This window comes from Macrobrachium rosenbergii, chromosome 35 (assembly GCF_040412425.1).
Source record: "Macrobrachium rosenbergii isolate ZJJX-2024 chromosome 35, ASM4041242v1, whole genome shotgun sequence".
In the NCBI taxonomy this organism is placed as follows: domain Eukaryota; kingdom Metazoa; phylum Arthropoda; class Malacostraca; order Decapoda; family Palaemonidae; genus Macrobrachium; species Macrobrachium rosenbergii.
Window position 1 is genome coordinate 848,504 of NC_089775.1, and position 22,677 is coordinate 871,180.

The window sequence follows — 22,677 nt, forward strand, 5'->3', positions numbered from 1 at the left end:
TTGAGGCCGTGGTGTACAAAGCTAGGATCATGTTGAGTGAGAGAGAGAGAGAGAGAGAGAGAGAGAGAGATGGAGGAGAGAGAGAGAGATGGTGAACTTGGGGACATATGAACTTAGACACAACACAGATGATAAGATTACTGGCCATTGCTCTCTTTGGTTTGATTCAACCCTCTCTCTCTCTCTCTCTCTCTCTCTCTCTCTCTCTCTCTCTCTCTCTCTCTCTCTCTCTCTCTCTCTCTCTCCTCCCCCAAACTTGACCTTACCACACTTACAAGCCCCTATTTCAAGGCTAGGGTCCATATTGACAAGAAGAAACCACATTCCCATACTTTTTAATAGTTTCCCCTTGACCATTACGTTTGCAACGCCATTATCTCACCCAACAGGCAAGCCAGTCAGTCCACATGACTTGTGAAGCCTCGAGCTCAAATAATAATAATAATAATAATAATAATAATAATAATAATAATAATAATAATAATAATAATAATTCCTGCATATCCTCAGGACTTCTGTAGGACAATAGATAGTCATTATCCTTAACTGAAGTCCCCAGACGTCCTTGCATCTGGTTGGGACTCGTAAATAGGACCCAGGAAAGGGGGGGCCATTGCCAAAAACAACCCTTTTGTGGAGGAAGTTTAATGAAAAAATGGGTTTGAACACAAACTGCTTAAGTCTGTTTGCAAGGGGCGTGATGGGGTGAGCATTTCTTAAAAGAAAGTGGCTGGAAGAACAATTATTATTATTATTATTATTGTTATTATTATTATTATTATTATTATTATTATTATTATTATTATTATTTATGTGTGTCCTAATTCGGAATTCGCTTTTATTTAACATTTAAAGTATCAGTAATCGTTTAGAAATGAACAAACGGACCAAGTTTCTGACAAATATTTTTTCTTCATTAAAGAAAATTCTGATTTCTCTCTCTCTCTCTCTCTTTCTCTCACACAAACACACACAAACTGTACAAAGTTAATTTTAACTTCTTAAACAGCGAATTATAAACTTATGCCAGGTTACTGTCAAAATGATTGAAGACATATTCTGATCTTTGCATAATCTAATGTTTGGTGATATATTATTACAGTATTTCTGATATCATTAACCGATTTTCAATGTTTACAGCAAAATGGAAGAGGAATTTTTGACAGGATATGGTATCAATCAAAAGCAAAATGCAGAGATTGCGCATTGCTAACCTTACAGTGCTAAGCCCATTTGAGGGAACATGAGATATTCGAGGTCTTTGCCTCATTTATGGGACATTTTTAACTTTTTTTTTTTGGGTACATCTTCATTTTAACATTAGTAATTATTATATTTAAAACTTTAACCTATATCATAATCTTAGGGAAAGTTATGCAGCAGTTATATACAAAACAAATTTGGTCTTAAGAGTTATTTATATCACTTTCAGAATTTTTGTCACCTACAGCTAGGTAACAATGAACACGATTTGTAAGTATGGCTGTTCGTGTAATATTCAGACAGGCGTAAGTTCTAGAAATGTTTGGTACATATATTGGCTGTTTTACACTTTACTGACACACATGTATTGTAAATTCAAGCCTACAGTATTTTACAATAAACATTTATGCACTTGGGTATGTAAACAAAAATTTACAAGAGTCTTTATACCACACAACTGTACTGATATCTACGGAACAATTTCCAATCTGATCTGAGTTGGTCCACGTTCAATTCGCTGGCAATGTCACAGAATTGCTGGAAACCTAATCTAACCTAACCTATGCTATGGGCTGGTCAAATGGCAACATATAGAATAAAGAAGTTTGCAAGTTTTCAAAGTCACCGGGCTGGTACCCCTAACCCTTAGGAATTTGGAGAAAGTCATATACACGATACATTTTTTGGACTCACAGTTCAGAGTGGAACTTTAAAACTATCATACATAGTTTTGTAACCATTTATTTATTTAATACTGCACATCACCGACACTACAGTCATGCTAGCCTATATTTTCATCGTGTATAACATCATGGTTCAAAAAAAAAGTTATAAGCCGTCAAAACTTCGCATAGAATTAATGGAAACTCCAAGTCCTTTTAGGTTTGCGAGAACTATGGAGTACTTACAATCTTACTGCTAACATACACTTAATTTTTAGAGCATCATATAAAACTTAAAATACTCTTGGAAGTTCTGTACAGTTTCAGCAGCTGCCTTCAAAATACTGATGGAGTCGAAGTGTACTTTGATGTACTGAAGCTACATTTTCAATATTTGTTACGGTTGCAAGTTGAAGAAGGGTACCTACCAAGGAACGTAACTACTCTGAAATGCAATACAGTGTTAGGAAAGCTTAACATATAGGATAAACATGGTCACATACCCGATACATCGTTTAAAGCAAGTATGCAATAGGACAGGGGAAACTCATAGAAAATACTTCCCAAATAGTGTTTTGTGTTTAACACCTCAGGCAGTCCAGAATTATATTATCACAGTGTTTCTTTATCTATACCAAAATATCACAAGCAAGTTAGGTACTAACATTAATGATTAGCCTTTACGAAAACTAATTTTGTATTCGCGTTCAACGGTGTCGACAGTATTGGCCGTGAAGGGTAAGCACAGGGGGGCCTAGGAAGGCCTATTTTACATTTGAAGGATTGTTGGACCTTAGAATATGTGTATGTCATCTACACACATTACTGTTTTGGTTTTAATTGTGTGTTTACATAGAATCATCTGTCTTCTGCTAAAAATACAGCATATCGCAGTTACAGGAATAAAACGTAATAAGGTTTGTTACAGGCATAACAGGATGCAGAATATCATTACAGAAATAAAATCAAGCAAGTGACAAGGCTTATCACAAACAGGACACGATTCATGCGATGATATGCTGGGAATCTAACTGAAACACCATTCAGAATTTATGGTAGCTTAAGAATGTTTGAGTGTTACTTTAGGTTAACATAGTAAATTTATTTTAGGCAGGTTTTTTTTATATATTTCATACAGTCTTCAATATTACGAAGATTTTTATAAACCTACTTTAACTTAATAGTAATATCTGCTGTCTAAACTTAAGTCTACCTTATCACAGTTCTAACAAACCTTCATGAATGTTTTGCTGTCTATTAAAACAAAGTTCCATTTAACTAATTGGATTCCCTTCCTGTTTTTACAAACTTTAAACTTTTAAAACCTATTCTCAATCACAGAACTCTACGTAGAACATTTTCTTAAAACTTCTATCATTCTTAAGTAATTGGTAACCAAAGATAGTAGCGTTATATAATACAGAAATATTGTACACAAAATCTGACGTAGACTTCAGCCAAATGTATAATAAAGTAGATTGTTTCTTTACCTCTTAAGTTTTAATAGAGAAAGTGAGTTAATATATTGGGGCCTGGGCAAATGCAACCCCTTTTTGAGGGGGGGACATTAAGAATCTTTAAGGCTAACATACAGTATATATTTTCTACATTGCAATTTTTTAATCATTTGGACATATGAATTGAATTGAATATAGAATTTAGGGCAAAGGTGCAATGGGAAGAAAACCTCGCAGTTGCACTATGAATCAATTGTTAAGAGAGGGTGGAAAGTAAGCTGGAAGAGAATATGAAAGGAGGTGCAGTAAAATGAACAAAAGGGGCGCAGCTAGGGGCCGAAGGCACGCGCACTAACACCCCCCTACGGAAATGTGGACACACGGTAACAGGTAGGGAAGTATCTGTAACAGAGATGAGAAAAGCACATTATCACAATTTAGCCACATTTGTAAAGAGCTAAGTAAACCTTACATACTTGGACCACTTTCAGAATCGTGGAGTGACACCACCAATTCCTCGATGCATTGCAAGCTACATTTTTAAGCAGATGATGCTATCGAATCCATTGTTCCATTTGATAATTGCAACTCGTAAGTTCATTCTCTGGATTTGGGTGTGCTTACCCTCTGAACATAGGACCCAGCGACTCAAAGTTACAGTACATTTAACCATAACACTGCGGTTATATCAGTCTTCAAGCGAGAAACTATATACCTTTGAAAGAGACTCAATGCTGCACGTCTAGCCATCGAAGAATGATAAAATACTCAGTTTAAAAAGCTTATTCCCTATCTGAAAGAAGCTCTTTCAAAAGTGCCGTTAAATGACGACCCCCAACAAGTGATCAGTCTTGACGTAATGTTTCCCATTTCTTCGCAAGCCAAACAGATAAAATTCTAACTGGACTGCTTTTGAATTTGTGAGTCCTGTGTACTACCTACAAATACAGGCATGCTTTCAATGCAGTTACACATACTGGAAACAATAGTTCATAAAACTACATTTTTATCTAATATTTCTTCATGATATGTAGTGGATGACCCTTACTTCTTAAAACAGTTCGAGTAACGATAACGTCACAGTCACAGCAGAGTGGAATGTATGGTGAAAGTTGCGTTCTTAAAAGTTGGTAGTTTTCAGAAAAGTTATTATTTAAACTAGACTACCCAATACTTCCTGGCTCTTCTCCTCTTATCGTAGGTCCTTTGAAACTGCCTGTTGGCTAGACGTAGGTTTACAGCTTTCAATGGGCCTTCTTCATTTGTATTCAAGTCATTACGTTGGTTCATGCAAAATGTTCAAGATTATTCTTACCGAAAATACTTACAAGTTTGATATAGAGTATGAACAGTACTCAAAAGAGTATATTAGGAGACAGTCACAGGTATAAGTAAATGCTTTCCTAAGTAACCTTTTTAAATATTCAGTAGATTCAAGTATTGTGTAGACTATGGTCTGACTAAATTACTGCACTTTGTGGAAAGGCAGTCGAACATTTTAAAATCGTAGCCATACAGGGCTCAAGTTAATGCTAAGCAGTCCTATAAATTTATTCCAAGCTTAATCCTCTCTCGGTCCCAAATTTATATTCGTGTTAGCATTCAGAAACTGAAACTTGATTCTTTAGTCTTCTCATCTTCAGGTTGTACAACATTGCTTCTTTGCAGATTTTGTGGGCTGCTTCAATTCCTGCAAGGACCCATTCTCAGTGCAGCCTACTTGGAGAGAGTTCGCATCAACTGCAGACTGCCGCTGCGATACCCCGTTCCAAAATGATTCCTGGAAGAGAAATACCTTTGGTAGTTTTGCCAACTAAAGTGATAAAATTTTGTAACTAACATTTTGCAACTTTACCAGAGTGAGGTACCTGATAAGAAATGTTCTTTGTATCAGGTGGTGACAAATAGAAACACTTTTCTCATAATTTAGTTCAAGAACACATAAATAAATTGACAGACAGTACGCTGACATGAATAGAGTACATCTTGACTAGTTAATACCTAATGAGCAATCATTTAGAAATATAACATTTGTACTAATTTCCATGTTTTGTAAGTACAAACCTCTCATTTTCCTAATCGCTTGGGATGTGCAGGTTAGCTAAGAGACAGTTATTCTTGAATCCTTACGGCAAAAATCCTTAAGATATCGTCTTAAGCCTCAGCAAACTGAAACTCAAGGGATAACTCAGTCAGACATCATGGCGAGCCAAAGGTCCAACCTCAGTGACACTTGGAATAAAGCCACGGTAACTGACTACGCAGGAATGAGCAGCTGAGAGATGATCTTTACTGCTTACGACATTCAGTAGCTCTCTTCTGCCGATACCTTGGAAATCACTGCAGATACAGGACAGGCAGGGACCTATTTTGGAAGTTGGAGGCTTATGGGAAAAGCATCAACTGAGGTTCCACAGAAAGGGTCCACATACATTGCCATCCAGTGCTTAAAATGAGCTAGGGGAAAATGAGATCAGGGTACGGGCAGGAAGAACCGATTTAACTTCTTCCAGTGGTCAGGTGACCACAGGAGACGCTCAGAACAATTCACAGACAGCATACATTCCTGACCACTGGAGAAAGAACAAGAATGAAGGTCAGTGCTACTGGAGAACATATGTCTTGCACACACACTTTCGTGCCCTGGACATCTCCGCCGATCGTTTCTGCCGGGACGGCAATCATCAGGCACCATCATTTTTACTGCAGTCGTAACCATAATCAAAAGCAAATGAACAAGCCAGTCATTAAGAAATATTTTTAAAAATCTTCAACAACAGCCACGATGACGAAGCCGCCAGAGAAAAAGTGACTTTGTTAGTAGAGTAAGTAGGCTTCCCTCTTCCCACCATTCACATATGGGCTGCCAGTTAGAAAACTACCCTCACATGAAACTAGCTAACTACCTTGTTACAAAGTGCCAACGATTAGACCAGATTTTACTGAAGATCCATATAAAAGATTAAGGCTTTTCATTCTTTTCAGAACAGGGAATCAATCTGAAGTATTCTGTACAACATTTGATGAACATATTGTTTGGAACATGCAAATAATAGTGTTAGATTACCTGTGACAACGATTTATTACATAAGATCAGATTAAAAAAAACTTGGAAGTAAATTATAAAACCTCTGTAGCGTCCCAGTTAAATATCTGATTGAAATCATGAGCATAAATAGTTGAAGCTTCCTTACCAATGATTAAGGTTATGGAACAGCTGATACAATTTATGCCTGTCATTCCAGCCGGGAGCCTTCGGGATAACTTTGTGGTACTCGTCCCAGAATCTCCGGCTGAAGCCTCCGAACATGCCAGCAATGGCGAGGTCGAACTCGTGGTGTCCGTAGAAAGACGCTGGATCGAATATCACTGGAATGCGAGTTGTGAAATATTATTAATCTGGAATTTGTTGATTAACAGTGTATTACAGGGGCACATCTGAAAGTTCTCGTACAAAAGGAACATACATTCAACCCCCGGTATTCATGGGGGGTGTGTCCCACAACCCGCCCCTGATAGCTCAAATCCGCGAATACTTAAAACACCCTCTAAAAATGCTTATAACTGCCCATTTTGATAGTTCAAACACAAAAAAAACCATCTAAAAATGCTTATACCCGACTATTTTAATAGTTTTATCACAAAAAAGTGCATTTAGTCATGAAAATGATATGAAAATAGTGATTAGTGAATATTTCTGTGAAAAATATTATAAATAGGTAAATTTTCTGCAAATAATGTGTATATAGGTTCCATAGAAAAATCCACGAATCGTTGTATCCGCGAATCTGGAGCCGAACAGGCGGGAGTCGACTGTGCTCTACCCCTCGCTAATCTGGACCTATGGGCTGAGAGGTGAACCTATCTGTGTTTGCTAACTGATTTGGCTCGCTGAAAATTGGCTAGCCTGGGGTAGGCCTGAAAACAGACTAGCTTTGACCAGGCTAAGCCTGTATAGCCTAGTGTAGAGTAGGCTAAGTCCATATTAGACTAGCCTGTAATAGGCTAAGTCCAAATAGCTTAGCCAAGGATGGCTTATAACCAAGTACTGAATTGCAAAAACCAACTATACATTATGACAGGATTCATAATCATGTTAAAAATGCATTATAAATGTTTACCTTGAACATTTCAAACGAAAATTGAAGTGAAATATCAAGCAAACATTACGAGATATGAGGACGAAGCTAAATCACAGAACATACCAAAACGGATACGGAAAGATTAGCAAAGCGTGAGGTATTCTACAGTCGAAACGGTTTTGCCCAGTAGAAGTTTGCTCTTGAATACCTTTACAATTTAGTGGGTATTCACACCAAGATGTTTATTCCTGATGGGTATCTGAATCTGAAATTAACGTGCTGTTTTGAATTCTTCCTGAAGAAAGCAGTAATATATTTTATACTTTTCTGTTCAGCTGTTAGTGATTAATATTGTCGTAAGGGATGATCTGATACTACATTTCATGTAAAAAGGATACTTGCAACAGCCATGTATACATCTGTATAACTACTGCACAGTTTATGAATGTTAGGCTCCCTGACTACGGTACTGACTAGCAACAACATTGTTTCCACAGATGTCAACGACAGTGTCTTGAAATTTACGTTTCCTATCATTCTTCCTTCTTCGGAAAAGGGTTCCAAATACACGGTTCCTACACAATATTATCACAGCCATTACTTATGCCTGCTAATATGTGCCCTCTGATATTTGAGTCCTGTTTCAAGCAGAATGACTAACTAAAATATGAGGTTTGTACGTTGTACCAACGTTTTTACACCCACAGCTTTCTTCAAAACCACTAGAGTGAATTCTTCTCGCTTACGGCACTAAGTGAGAATCTTGAGACATTCCCATGGAATGAAATATTTAGGCCAAAGGCCAGGCACTGGGACCTATGAGGTCATTCAGAGCTGAAGTGGAAACTGACAGTAGTTTGAAAGGCGTAACAGGAGGGAACCTCGCAGTTGCACTGTGGATCAGTTGTTGGGAGAGGGTGGACAGTAAGATGGAAGAAAGAGAACATGAACGGATTTACAGTAAAAGGAATGAACGGGTTACAGCTGGGGACCGAAGGCACAGGATACAAACATTCTCATGGAATCCACTCAGAAATCCTCGAGAGAAAACCGAAGCCACTTTAAAAGTAACAGGCGCACGCAGGGTACGCTAAAACTGATACGTCACCTGGACAATCCGCAATCTCTGCGGCGTTGCCACTCCACAAGTCGCCGTGGAGGAGCGATGGCTTCACTTCGATGTCGTTGAAGTACTCGGGGAGTTTCAGCTGAAGCTTGGACCAGAGTTCTCGAGCCTCTCTGTCCCCATACTGGAATAGACGCAGGAAACAATGTTTCAGGGATTACAATAAGTACAATTTAACTTTAAATACACATGTATTTTGCAGGAGTTATTCATCTCAATTTCTGAATATATGTGACTGGTACATCGAGTAGTTTCTAAAATGAAATATACACTCCCATTAATCCCTGGGATTTCTGAAGGTACACTTTGTCTAACAATCTTGAAAACTCTCTCGATTATTCTCATTCGCCTTCAAACTTGTCTTTCAAATACCTTTCACTGCTAGTCTACGATGATACCAGAGAAGATAATTACTAATCTGTTTAACCAAATGAAGTTTTGCTTTTCAAAAGAGAGGACTCCTAATAAGGAAGGCTTTCCCGCACAGTGATTACTTTTCAACTTTGTGGTGTAGCGTACATTAGGACCATCTGAGTAATTTAGCTGTTTTACATTCAAGCCTTGTTTATTCAAACCCTTTTAATTGTAAAACAATTTCTTCATTCATGTTAAATTTGAGTTATCTATAGATTCTGGGTACAAACACCTTATTCACAAAATATAAATACATCAACATGTGGTCAGTTTCCTATAAACTGATGCTAAATGCTCCCGTCATCGATTTTACAAATGTGATCGCTGCCAAAGCTTGTCCTTCGTGCTATGAAAATAACCCAGCAAAATAGAATACAGGTAACTTCAGTACACTGAAAAGTACACTCCTATATGCCTGTCCATTTCCAGTACAGCATTCTGCTGGGCTAACTTCAGCACGGCTAACATAACAAGATTTAGCTATGCCAAAATTGCTGTGTTAAATATTTTACGATGTACTAGCTAATTCATTTTCTTTACAGGCCACGTGTACCGTCTCCTGAAAGGTGTGAACTGTCTTCGAATACTCTGAATGAAAAAGTAACAGCCTGGTTTTCTTCATTTTATCCTAATATTTGGGGTACGTTCCCTCTACCTTATCCTTCAAATTCAGTGTTCTCTAAGAGCGTGCCTTCTGTGTTCTCAAGTGTCTGTATTAAGTGTTTACTGGGGAGAGAAGAGATTTTAAATATCGCGCTCTTGAACAGCGACAAAGTGCGTCAGAGAATACCAAGCCCTTAAGATGACTTTCAAAAGTCATTGAGTAGACTGAGTAACTTGAAACCGTTTACAAGATGTAAAAGATGACTCTGTGGGTTCTGTAATAGTTAGGTGCTCAAAAATGTGAAATTAAACAAGAACTGGTGTCTGCCAACGATGACAACACTACCAGGTTTCCAGTATAACTGAAGAAGTTGGCTGAGGACTCAGGCTACCGTCTAGAACGAGTGTTAACTGTGGTGGAAAAGGTTGTTCTGGGAGATGCAGAACTGGACATACATCCACAAAAGTACAAAGTAGGCTAAAGAGTTCATGGCATGGAAAGATAGGACTAATACTGGTACTTTGCAACGATATGCACCAAGCTGACAGCTAATGAGTCCTGAAAAAACATAGACGCATAAGAAACTTCTGAATTCTTGTCACATATAACCTAACACTGTAATGTAATGCCTTCACCATTCACAAATGATAACTTTTTTTTTACGTGAGAGCAATGAAAAATAAGTAGAGCTATTCGATGACCTTGGTAAGAGCAAACTCTTGACCTGATAAATTCTCATAATGGCCAGTCCTCTTTTTCATACATGTGTTTGTGTGTATGTATGTGTGTGTGTGTATGTCTGCCATATTGATGTATGGATTCCAGGTCTCAATCCTACCACTGAAGTGAGGTGAGCACAGGATAGTGTGTGGTTCAAAACGTTAGGAATTATTTATACAAAAACCTGTAACAAACAGGTACGGCTTGTCGATAATGAATGACAAAACGACACGTATGGCATTTTAGAAAGATGTCGCTCACGCGACAAGCAAATCAAATTAACCAGCGATTCTTTGGTTCTGAAAGGTCCAGTTATGAGATCTTTCTGAAATAATAATAATAGTAGTAATAAAAATATTTGAGTAAAATATTAGCTTACCAGATACCTAAACTGTAGGCATTGTTTAAGGTTCTCTAGAGCGTCCCTTCGGCCCCAAGCTGCAACCCCTTTCATTCCTTTTACTGTACCTCTGTTCATAGTCTCTTTCTTCCATTCTACTTTCCAAACTCTCTAACAATTGTTTCTTAGTGCAAGTGCTTTGAGGTTTTCCTCCCGTTACACCTTTCTAACCTTTGCTCTCGATTTTCCTTTCATCCCTGAATGACCTCATAGGTCCCAAACTGAGAGGTGCTTCCTATAAGCTTCAAGCTTGCAATCGAAGTTGACTGTTGCAGAATAAACTGTAGCATATTTTTGTTGTTCTCACACTCCGTAACTTGAGCAGTTAATCAAACATTACGATACTAATATAAGAGTAAAAATGCTTTAAATGTTTTCAGTACATTAAGATAACTATTATTATTATTATTATTCAGAGGATGAACCTTATTCGTACGGAACAAGTATACAGGGGCCACTGACCTGAAATTCAAGCTTCCAAAGAATATTAAGGTGTTCATTCAAAAGACGCAACAGATAAATGAACATAAATAGATAAAAATGTAAGTAAAATACTAAACTAACTGTCGAACTGTACCAGCCACAAAGCACCTTGGTACGACGTACTTACGTCTTTCTCAACCAGCGTCAACTGCTGCTGGAGCTTCCTGGCGTAAAAATCCTGCGGAGAGAGAAGAAGAATCTTCATGTGAAACAGGGTATTGTATTTTGTTGTGAAATGTAGCCATTTTAATTCAGTATAAAGTAAAATACTGTTTTTATCTAACTCTCTGGAACTTGGGTTCCATAACTTGTTGCTGGAAAAACACACAAAATTCAGTATAAATAAAATATATTTTATCAAACTCTTTGAAACTTGGGGTCCATAACTTGTTGCTGGAAACACACAAAATTCAGTATAAATAAAATATATTTTATCGAACTCTTTGAAACTTGGGGTCCATAACTTGTTGCTGGGAAAACACACAAAAATTCAACGTAAAATAAAATAATAGTTTTATTGAACCCTTTGAAACTTGGGGTCCATAACCTGTTGCTGGAAAAACACACAAAAATTCAACGTAAAATAAAATAATAGTTTTATCGAACTCTCTGGAACTTGGGTTCCAAAACTTGTTAATGGAAAAACACACTCCATTCTGGCTTTGGGATTTTGAGCTTACATATACTTTTCTTTAATTGGTTGCTGTAAATTTTTTTATCATGATAAAATACTGGTTTTAGTGTCAATTTGAAGGCAAATAATTGTACTTTACATAAGTATCTTTAAACTAAAAACAAATTTGAAAGTTAATTTTCATACTGAATTATTAAACAACATAACAATTTTTACAAAATCTTTTTTTACCACGAAAATAAACGATACACGTTTTTTCCAATGATACATATATATCATTGTTATTTATTCTAGTTTAATGCAAATAAAAAAGGAAAAATGGCACACAGTGCTGTGATTCTCTGTTTCAGACTTGTAATAATGACAATAAGTTGCCACTGTGGCACAGTGGTAAGGTTCTTGCCTACCAGTCGAGAGGACTGGAGTTCAAATCCCGCCGCTCACCGGTGGCTTAGGGATGGTGCCATTGCATAAACCCAGTAGCCTGCCAACCTAGAGGTCTGAAAACTTGAGAGGGTCAGTGAGAAGAAATAAATGATTTGTTTAACCAGACCCTCAGGGCTGGGGGAGTTAAACTGTGGGCCTAGCGACACACTGGCCACATGTCTTAGGGAACAGGACTTCTCCCCCACTGGCTGTCGGCCTAAGAAACCGGAGTTCAGCTCTATGAGCCTTGCGAGGCCCAGGAGGGATTAAGCCTCTAATGTTCAAAAATGAAAATTCTCACTGAACAGCCCCTAATTGCATAAGAGACAAAGTTAAATCATCCTCCAATACTCAAGATGTCATCCCTATCCTACCCACTATCAAAAAATGGTTTTTCTGCAGATATCATTCGACATCATGGCCTCAAGGGATGGCATCTTCACGACATCGCTGGAATATCAGAGTTAATCCAACAAATGTAATATTGCACAGCATAATAAACATTTTAAATAACAAGCGTTTATAAAAATATCATGGAAGGAATGTGCAAAACATAATGTAATACAGTAAGTCCTTTTCCTTCTGTAGGCCTAGAAAGGTTCTTCTTCGACTACACTTGTGATACTGAAGTACTTCTTCTTGAAGGAATGAACATTTAGTGTGTGAGTTTACGATACTCTTATACCACTTCAACTACATTGGTGCACCTTATTCAAGTTTTGACCCATATAAAAATCTGTTTATTTACGATAAATTCTGAGAATGTTCAAATTAACGAACAAAAATGTGCAGGACACAAGCCTAGAATGATATTAAGAGAAAATAGGACACAAGCAAATACGAAAATAACATCAAATCAACAAAAACAGGTCAACATATAAGTTAGAAAGGCTACGACAGCCATGCCTGGCCTGTTACAGAAGAACTGGGAACTGGAATTAGAATATAAAATTTAGGCCTAAGAACAAGCACCGGGACCTTGAGGTCACTCAGCGCTAAAAATAAAGTTGAAACAGACGTTGGGAGAGGGTGGGAAGTAAGATGGAAGAAGGAGAATATGAACAGAGGTGCTGTAAAGCTAAAGAAACAACAGAGGTCGCGGCTAGGGACTGAAGGAACGCTGCTTAGAACCTAAACATCTACAGTGGCATTACCCCGTGCTGGGAAGAACTTGGCCCTCTCTTGAGCACCAACAACTACCGTACTGCCATGAAAATAGTTTTGCAGCAGAGGGAATGATGTATTTTTTGTACTAGGCATTATGAAAACATGCCACCTGGGCAGAATATGGATTCTGGTACCTACATAGCAAGTAACACTTTCCCATCCACGGGGCAAAAGCGTCGAAGGTGCTACGGGACATTCCCTGCTACAAGAAAACCAACGCTTTCAGCAATCATACCAAACAAAATAAAAGACTCTACAAACCTACTGACATCCCAACAGAGGACCAATATCACAAAAACTGTGCTGTACAGCAAAACATCCAAAGGACTTGGAATTAATACATTAAATTCATTTCTGTAGGTATAGGAACCAGTATGAACAATGCCCAACTTTTAGCCAGCATTAGCTGATTTTTTTTTTGAAGTTCTGAGAAAAGGCAAAGGTAACATCATCAGGACAGGCAGACCCTGGGTGACGATGGGCTTGATTTACGATGTGCCGAGGTTACGCCGCTCTTAAAATATATTCATCAAAAATTATTTCCTGGGTTACAATGCATGTTCCAGGTTCACGGCGTAAACGACATCAATCTGATGGAAGAATATGGCTCCAAAAAGGGCAGAATGGTCAAAATTTAAAGGTTTTTTGATGAAAAACTCAATAAAAATGCAGCTTACGTCGTTTACAAGACACCCAAATGATTAAAAGTGAGGTTTTCTTATAATTTTCAACTATATTTTGTGTTAGGACGATTTTTGGCTTACGACGCTGCGTCAGAACGGATCCCCCATTGTAAACCGAGGACTGCCTGTAATTATATATCTAGTATAAACAAAAAACAACATAGATCCCAGAACACTACCCTGTGGAAGACCAATCAAAGTAGGTCTACACTCACAAAAACCATCAACAACTCTTGGTTGTCAGTCAGTTAACACGTTGACTGCTATGTGCTCCATATAACAGGGGACTCTCTGAATGAGCGATGTGTACCCTATGTGGTACACATGCATTTTTTCAAGTATCCAAAATTTAATCAAATTGGGCTTTTTATACCAAAATATTATTGTAATATATTGAAATTAATTAAATTAAACTAGAACATTAACTAGACACCTGAAAGTAATCTTCATATGCTGGCAAAAGGGGCATATATTTTTTTAATTCTTTCTTTCTTTCAGTAAAAAATAGAAAAACATTATCATTAGATCAACAAAAATGCTATCCTTTTAACCGTAGATTATATTATATAAATTCAGTAGAAAAATAAATCAGTTTGGTAAACATTTTACTTCTGAAAAAATTAATAGTGTCCTTTTCTTGGTGAAAAATATCCATTTATATTTTGTATGATGAAGGAAATCATGTAGTATTTAGAGTACAAGTATAAATTAATATTCTTTCTGTTTTGCTTCTACATAAGAAAAACAAATTAACTTTTCATCATATTGGGACAATGGGTAATTTGTATATCAGTCTATATATGTATGTGTGTATGTAATGCAAGTATGTATGTATGTATGTATGTATATATATATATATATATATATATATATATATATATATATATATATATATATATATATATATATATGGACTACAGAAAAATGGGCTACTGTATACAGATGGGCAGATACAGTACATGAATAAGAACTGCAGAAGACCTAAATAATTTACTTGTATATAAATACTTTTATTTATGCAAAATACAAATTCATATTGCCAAATATACAGCCTGTATATGTTTCCTAATGTGTGTCTGTCTGTAACATGTATGTGCATCTTATATGTATTATATTCATGTTTATATATATTCCTATATGAACATGTGTGTGTACTACAAATTTCATGTACACATGAAAACATACAAAAAGGTTTTATATATATATATATATAATATATATATATATATATATATATATATATATATATATATATATATATATATATATATATATATATATATATATATATATATATATATATATATATATATATATATATATATATATATATATATATATATATATATATATATATATATATATATATATATATATATATATATATATATATATATATATATATATATATATATATATATATATATATATATATATATATATATATATATATATATATATATATATATATATATATATATATATATATATATATTTATGTGTGTGTGTGCATGTACATAATGTGCGTGTGTGTGCATGTGTGTCTGCAAAACACCAAATGGCTAATAAATCTGTTATAAAATAACAATATATTGAAATTCTACACATTTTTCGGTTGACCACGTGGTACATATAAAACAGTAACGTGTGCAATCATTCAGGCGATGTGTGCCTTTTAGAGTCAACTGAGTATGAGCCAGCGTTGCATCGGTAATTCCTAGATCAGTCTGAGCGATATGCACCATAATTGAACATCCACATTGTGACCATATTTGGCACACAACGCCAGCAGAACTGTCTCTAATAGTTTTGGGCGAATGAGCCATATGACCACATCTATTATGTCCATATTAGGTACACAACGCCTGTAATTAAGACTTTTGTTATGTCAGGTGAAGTGTACACATAAAGTCACGCTTTTACACTGGCTGACCAACCTTAGGGATACACCATAACAACTCTCACGTCAATAGCTAGCTGGTTACTGATTTTATGAGGGTTTAAAGAGAACGCCCATTGGGCCGTTTCACAGCATTGCCAATCGCAGTCAACGTGTTAAAAAAACAAGAATGTGTACATGAAAAGTTTAGTGTTCTCAAAACCGATACCATATCGTAACGCAATCACAACAGAACAAGGACTAAGCACATCTGAAAACTCTTCTTTAAGAAAATCATAAATCCTGTATGAAACTATTACAGTATCACGGACCAAAACTCAGTGAATTACTCCCAATAAGGAAAACCAGAAACTCCTCTGTCCGAGAGATTATCGAACCGCTGAGGAATCCGAGAGCATAACAATCTCAACATCGTGCGAAACTCGTATAAAGGTATAAACAGGACCAATTCCTAACTAATTAGGTGGACAAAATTACTGTTCAGAATAAGAAAGGATACAATGAACAGTTCAGCAATTAAAGAAATTTAAGAACTGGTCAAGTTCTGGGACGCAAAATAAACAGGTCTTCATTTCAGTGTATCTGGAAAAGAAGCTGGTACATCTTAAGACAGTCATAAACTGGTGGGTTTTCAGTGCCAAAGCAAATGCACACTGGACTGCTATCGCGAATTACAACCTGTAACGTACGAAAACCTGAACAGGGAGGAGCCAAAATACGACAACTTACAATCCAATCATCGCACCAGCTGTTGTCTTGAGGGATGTAGCCACAGCACGTGGTGATGTGGAAGCCAAATTGCGATGTGTACTGTTGGCACTCCTTCTCCCCCTGGCCAACAAAGCTGCCGTTCGATTCCGCCTTCTTCCCCTCTTCGATGTTGTATAGATGAAGCCTAAGGGGATATAGGTATACTGTACTTTGCATAAGGTTGGTAATTGGTTCCAGAACATGTATTATTAGTCAAAAAAATTATAACTCGAATTAGGTGCTTTAAAAAATGACTTAGATGCCCTATAACCTTTCGATAACTCAAACTTTTTGCCGTCTTGAAAAATATACATTTTGCTTCATGCTGACATAAATATTTTATAACTTAGCAGCAATATAGTTGAATACTGCTAACAAAAATAGATTTATCTAAATAAAAGCTTCGACGTTTAACAAAAGACCTTTGCTGGAACTGAATCTTGTAGAATTCTCTACAGAAATATACAAATTAATGGCTTAAATACCCCTCGACTTGACTGATGGTCTTGCAACAAAATAGTTAGAAATGCTTTTTAAAAATTTCATTGCAACAGTTAGACTCTGCTAGATATGGTCAAGATTTGCAACTGCACATACAGAGAACGAGGTCAGGCAAAAGTTGGAGAGTTTAGACAACTAAGTGGGCTTGAGAATAAAGCTATTGCATTGATTTTAGTTAAATGTTACTGCGAAAAACAGTTCAAAACAGAATCCATCTTGTGTCTTCAGCAAACTGAACCAGCTACGGGGAAGAAACCAACTGGAGGTGCCTGGCAGAGGTGAACTCCAAGTAAGGTATGAGGTTTGTATTTATGAAACTGAATCTTAAATTTTTTGTATCCCTGCAATGCACAAAATTCTTGTCAATGACACGCAAACCATTCACAGGCAATTCTTGTAACTGAAAAGAGTGATGAGGACAGATGTTATTCTACACTGTAGAGAAATTAGTCAGTGAACAATTCATGAAAGCTGCAACAGATTACAGCACGAGAGAGATACACTATCTTAAGCTGACCCTTTAGTCTTCCTCATTCATAAACACAATTACATCCCCCAAAGTTTGTTTCAGCTGTGCATTACTAAACAGTACACACTCTTAAACTCAGACACCAAACTCCCATTTACAGGTAGAATGTTTCCTCAAATCTGCATCAGGAGTAAGGCATTAATTTGTTTCTGTGGAAAAATATATATTACGAATCTAAAAAGGGTTCATACAGCTCAATGAAAACGAATGTCCTATCAATCTGTAACTTGAAATTAACAATTACCGTACCTACTGCCTTCTTGATATTTCCAAGCATCAAAACATTATCATCAGGTTTCAAGAATTATACAGCACAGAATGTTTTAATCATTAGAGGATAATTAAGTTGTGAGTACTCACTCTGCCAGCTGTTTACCGAGGCTTCCAGAATGACGATTCAAACTGCGCATGTCTAGGTATTCCATGCACAGCACCGCTCCACCGGTGGGGTTGTCTACGACTATGTGCGGAGTAGGGACTTTTACCGTTCCTGTCGCCTTCATGGCCTTCAGACTTTCAAACTCTCCGTCGAACATGTCCCTTGCCTGACGGAAATGAATTACATGTTTAAACTGCCAGTGAAATTAGCAAGATGTGAAAACATAGAAATTCCATTAAAGTATTTCAGTTACAGTTACAGAAGTGATGGAGTCAAAAACTGCAAGATGCAACTAGGATTCAAAATACTGGAAGATGCAAGTATCAGAATTCAAAGTTTCCACAAAGACAGTTTCTAATAAGTAATATCTGATATACAGAACACATATCTGGTGTTTAATAATGCAAATGCTACCTCACTAGTAGATTACTAGTTCACAGTATAATGATACTAACGCTACCTCAATGACAGACCACGATTTCACAGCATAAATGCATAAAACATTCCAGTGTCTGTATGAGCTGGTATCCACTTGTTGCATACCAGCGTCCTTGATTGTTCTTCTGATGTGCTTAAAAGAAACCAACAAATGGCTAATTATGCAATGATTGTTATTCCATACAGATACGCCATGCATCCAGTGTTGCAACGCTTGCTTGTCCACACCGATACGCAATAACAGTGTTCGGCTACGTGGTGAGATAATGAGAGCTATTCAATTTTTCTTTGCAATATCCCTTCCGCCTGCATCTGAACTGCAATTAGCCTCTTACTTCTTATCTATTCCATTTGGACTTTTTTCACCTAGCATTCCAATTTTCATTTATCTATTAGGAACAAATTTTTCAAGCGAATTGTAACAGTTTACCAATGAGAATCACTGGTCTGCTTAAACAGTTTATTGAGAATAAAAGTATGTACAAATGGTTGGTGATATTACTCCAGTACTAAATGCTGGTTCATGGAGTACAACATAGCGCACATACCTATAATGTCACCACAAGCAAATGGGGAGCATTCTATGACTCAGTCTGCCAACACAGATTAGAAAACTGCAAGAACGTCTAAAGCTTAAAGTTCAAGACATAAGTAGTTGATGAAATGGTGTTAATGAAGCTGTTACATCAACTGGATAAAGAATAATTTTGCTTTGAGACTAAGTTATCTGTAAATTCATTGACATTAATTCAATTCTGTTTATACAAAAAATCTTACAGAAGCAACCCATAAGACTGTTTACTTACTAAACATTCACGGATCACAAAAACATGTAGATTCAGAAAAACAATGCATAAATATGTTGATGAGATCTCGACGACTGAAACGATTTGGAAGAGAAATGAAAAGGAGAGAGCGGGGGCCAGAAACACAGAGATATGGGACATACAGAAACCAATGGAAAGGATGATGAAATACCTTACATGTTAACAATATGTCTGAAGTTGAATACCTTTTCCTTTGAACTTCTCTTTAAATAAACCTTTCCGTTATCCACCTCGTAAACTTCGCCTTCGTTGATGCATCCACCGCCCATCTGACCAGTGGCGATGAAACGCGTCGTTCCAAGCGCTTCGTGTATGGCTTTGTACATTTCAGACGTCATGGTGAAAGGTCCTGAAATTTCAGAAGTCTTTTCAGCACATTACATAATAATCTATGTTATCCAATGCATATAATATCTGTACTTTTATGAAACAGGTATATGTATAATACATAATGCATCTCAACATTGTAAATAAATAAAAATTCTATGATTTTGATTTCATAAACACAAACCTCTCCTTTACTTTATGCGTATTCATCACTGAATACTACTTAAACAAGCAATGGAATTGCTCTAAGATGAAAAAAACATTTATTTCCCATAATTTTAAGGAAATATCAAATTCAAAGGAACTTGTATTTCTCTCAGGATACAAACCTGTCGGAACAAACGTTCATTAAAATGCATTATTTTATAATTGCTTTGAAATTATTTGTCATATCTTTACCTATAACAGGATGTCTTGAGATAAAACATGGGAGTTTATAAATGGCAGCCAGTAAATGAGAAAAAATAAGGTGGCAATAGGAAATTAAATAAACCTTAGTGAATATTTGCCATAAAATCACGGCAAAAGCCGTCGAACGTCTAAAGAAGTTCGGTTCGAGCCGACTAGCCTAGAAAATTTAATTCCTTGTCGACACAACGATTCGATATCGGCAAGAGTCGATTGACGGCCATTTCGTGCGTCTTAGATTTGGGGGAATAAGGTCGCAGCGCGGCCCTAAGGGGGGCGAGCGAAACCGACGGAAACGGCCGCAGGACACGAAAACAAACCCAACCTTTCCCAGAATGCCACGTTCTGACCTAACCAGACCTCACTTCCCGACCCTCACTTAGGGGGCAGTGCCCTGACCTTTCTGGAGGAGGGGGGGCATTCCCCCTACCCTGGACCCCTCCATGTAACACTAAATAACGGAAATTATTGACTTAGCTTCCGTTTGAAGGTCGTTATGGGGGTCTAAGACCCCCCCTGGATCATGGGTACGACCCCCTGCCTTACCCCACGGTGCCCTAGGTCAGGTTAGGTCACGACCCCGTTAGGGTAGGTTAGGGCATTAAGTAGATGAAAAAGGTTAAAAAAAATTAAATATACATATATATAGAATTTTAAAGCCGTCATTCAATAAATTCCGGGAATTTTCGTCGAATCCGACGAGAATTAACCGGACATTAATTAACATAGGCGTCGCCGGTGACACAAAAATTAATCGTTAATTAATCTCTAATTAAAGGATATTTCCTCACTTTTTCTTTCAATATATATCAGAATAATTCACCAAAGCTTATTTCTGAATAGCTGGGCACGTGACATACTTGTTTTGTGGAGTTAGGGGGCGATAAATAGGGTATGGTCGGGGTATCCGAGCTGAGGAGAAGACGCAGTTTGTTGACAAAACTTCCTCTTCGGTTTCGGGGCGAGATTTTGGGGCTGAGGTTGGGACCTAGTTTGGTTTTTGGGGGGATTTGGGATGGTTTTGAGGGTTTTACGTCGTTTAGGTGGTTTGTAAATGGAATGGGATCATTTATGCTTTTATTTAAGGGGTCTAAAGTATATATATCGCTTTAAAACGTTGAAATGTTAGTATGTAACTTCAACAAAAGCTGTTTAAGTTACGTCTAAATTTGGCACCAAGTTTGGTTTTTGGGGATTTGGGACGGTTTTGGGATGTTGTTTTGTGGTTTATTTATGTCGTTTAGGTGGTTTATAAATGGACTATAATCATGTATGCTTTTATTTAAACCAAGTTTCTAAAGTGATGGTTCTAGGTTTTCACTTTAAGTGGTTTATAAATATTTGATCATTTATGCTTTTATTTAACTAAAAAATCTGTTTAAAACGTTACGTCTAAGTTGGGTAACAAATTTGATTTTCAGGCGAAGTTTGTTTTGGGGGATGATTTCAAGGCTCTTACGTCGTATAGGTGGTTTATAAATGGACAATAATCATGTCTGCTTTTATTTAAACCGTCTAAAGTACAGCTGCCCACTTTAAAACATTAAAATATTAATAAAAAAACATTAAAATATTAGCATACAACTTCGAAGACTTTGGGGGCTGAAGTGGCATCGAATTTTAATTAATTAATTTTATTTTTACGAGATATTACGACGATTTTAGGGTGCGTGTGTTGTATGGGATATATCTACATACAATATACTGTTTTTTTTTATTAACAGGTCAAAATTACAGCTGCCAATTGTAAACATTAAAATATATAATTTTATATTAGATACTTGAATCAATATAAAAGCTGAATATGTCTACACTTATTACATAAAAACAAAGTAAAAAAAAAAGATCCACATATCGCATCAGGTCAAAAATGGCCCAAAAATAAAGGTGAGGGGTCAACTTAAATTTGGGACTCAACACACGAAAAATACAGTTTAAAGATCGGTTCACTTACGTTCCATATTCCTCCATGTTCCCGACTTGCGTTGAGATTGGGTTGGAAATAAGTCCATTTTTAATTCCTTCGGTTATCTGGTTTACTATAACGGCGCCGCTGATTCCCGGGAATCTCCTGATACGAGAAATTGAAGTTTTAGGAATCAGTTGGAGACCAGGAGTGATTCCTTCGACCGTCTGGTGTCGTGTGAGAGTTGTCACAAGTTCCTATGGGAATCCTTAAAGCTAGGAATCTTATCTGATGGTGTGGATTTATATATACGTGGCTGGCAAAGATTGTTTGTTTGAATAAGCATCTTGTTCTAATTGAATTGACTCTTGGGAATTCAATCTCTCAGGAGTGGGTGGCATTTTTGATTAGTGTCAGGTGTTTCCCAGATGTTGGTTCATCAAAAGTACCTTTAATTCTTGTCGTAAATATTCATCTCTACAGAGAGAGAGAGAGAGAGAGAGAGAGAGAGAGAGAGAGAGCGTAAAAAGATCCAAGACCTCTAATTTATAAACACTGTTTCAATATTAATGGACGTCTGAACAAGGCCTGACTTATACGCGTTGGAGACATATTAAGGCACTTAAGCTCTCTCTCTCTCTCTCTCTCTCT

The 22,677-nt window shown here is 36.8% G+C and overlaps 1 protein-coding gene and 1 long non-coding RNA gene across 2 annotated transcripts in view; one reads left to right on the plus strand and one right to left on the minus strand.

The window, feature by feature from the left end:
- LOC136856287 (uncharacterized) overlaps window positions 1-5,102 on the plus strand; it is a 13,922-nt gene extending 8,820 nt beyond the window's left edge. Inside the window, exon 3 of the long non-coding RNA XR_010858301.1 lies at window positions 4,991-5,102. This is a non-coding gene — a long non-coding RNA (uncharacterized lncRNA). The remainder of the gene's footprint in view (window positions 1-4,990) is intronic.
- On the minus strand, window positions 1,931-21,098 carry LOC136856286 (ketosamine-3-kinase-like). The gene is made up of 8 exons (XM_067133997.1): window positions 20,981-21,098; window positions 19,571-19,734; window positions 18,102-18,286; window positions 16,691-16,856; window positions 11,279-11,329; window positions 8,513-8,654; window positions 6,517-6,691; window positions 1,931-5,102 (listed from the first exon to the last, which is right to left on the minus strand). Exons 2-8 carry the CDS (start codon window positions 19,721-19,723, stop codon window positions 5,039-5,041), a joined length of 936 nt encoding a protein of 311 aa, XP_066990098.1. The 5' UTR covers window positions 19,724-19,734; window positions 20,981-21,098; the 3' UTR covers window positions 1,931-5,038.
- Window positions 21,099-22,677: the final 1,579 nt, after the last annotated feature.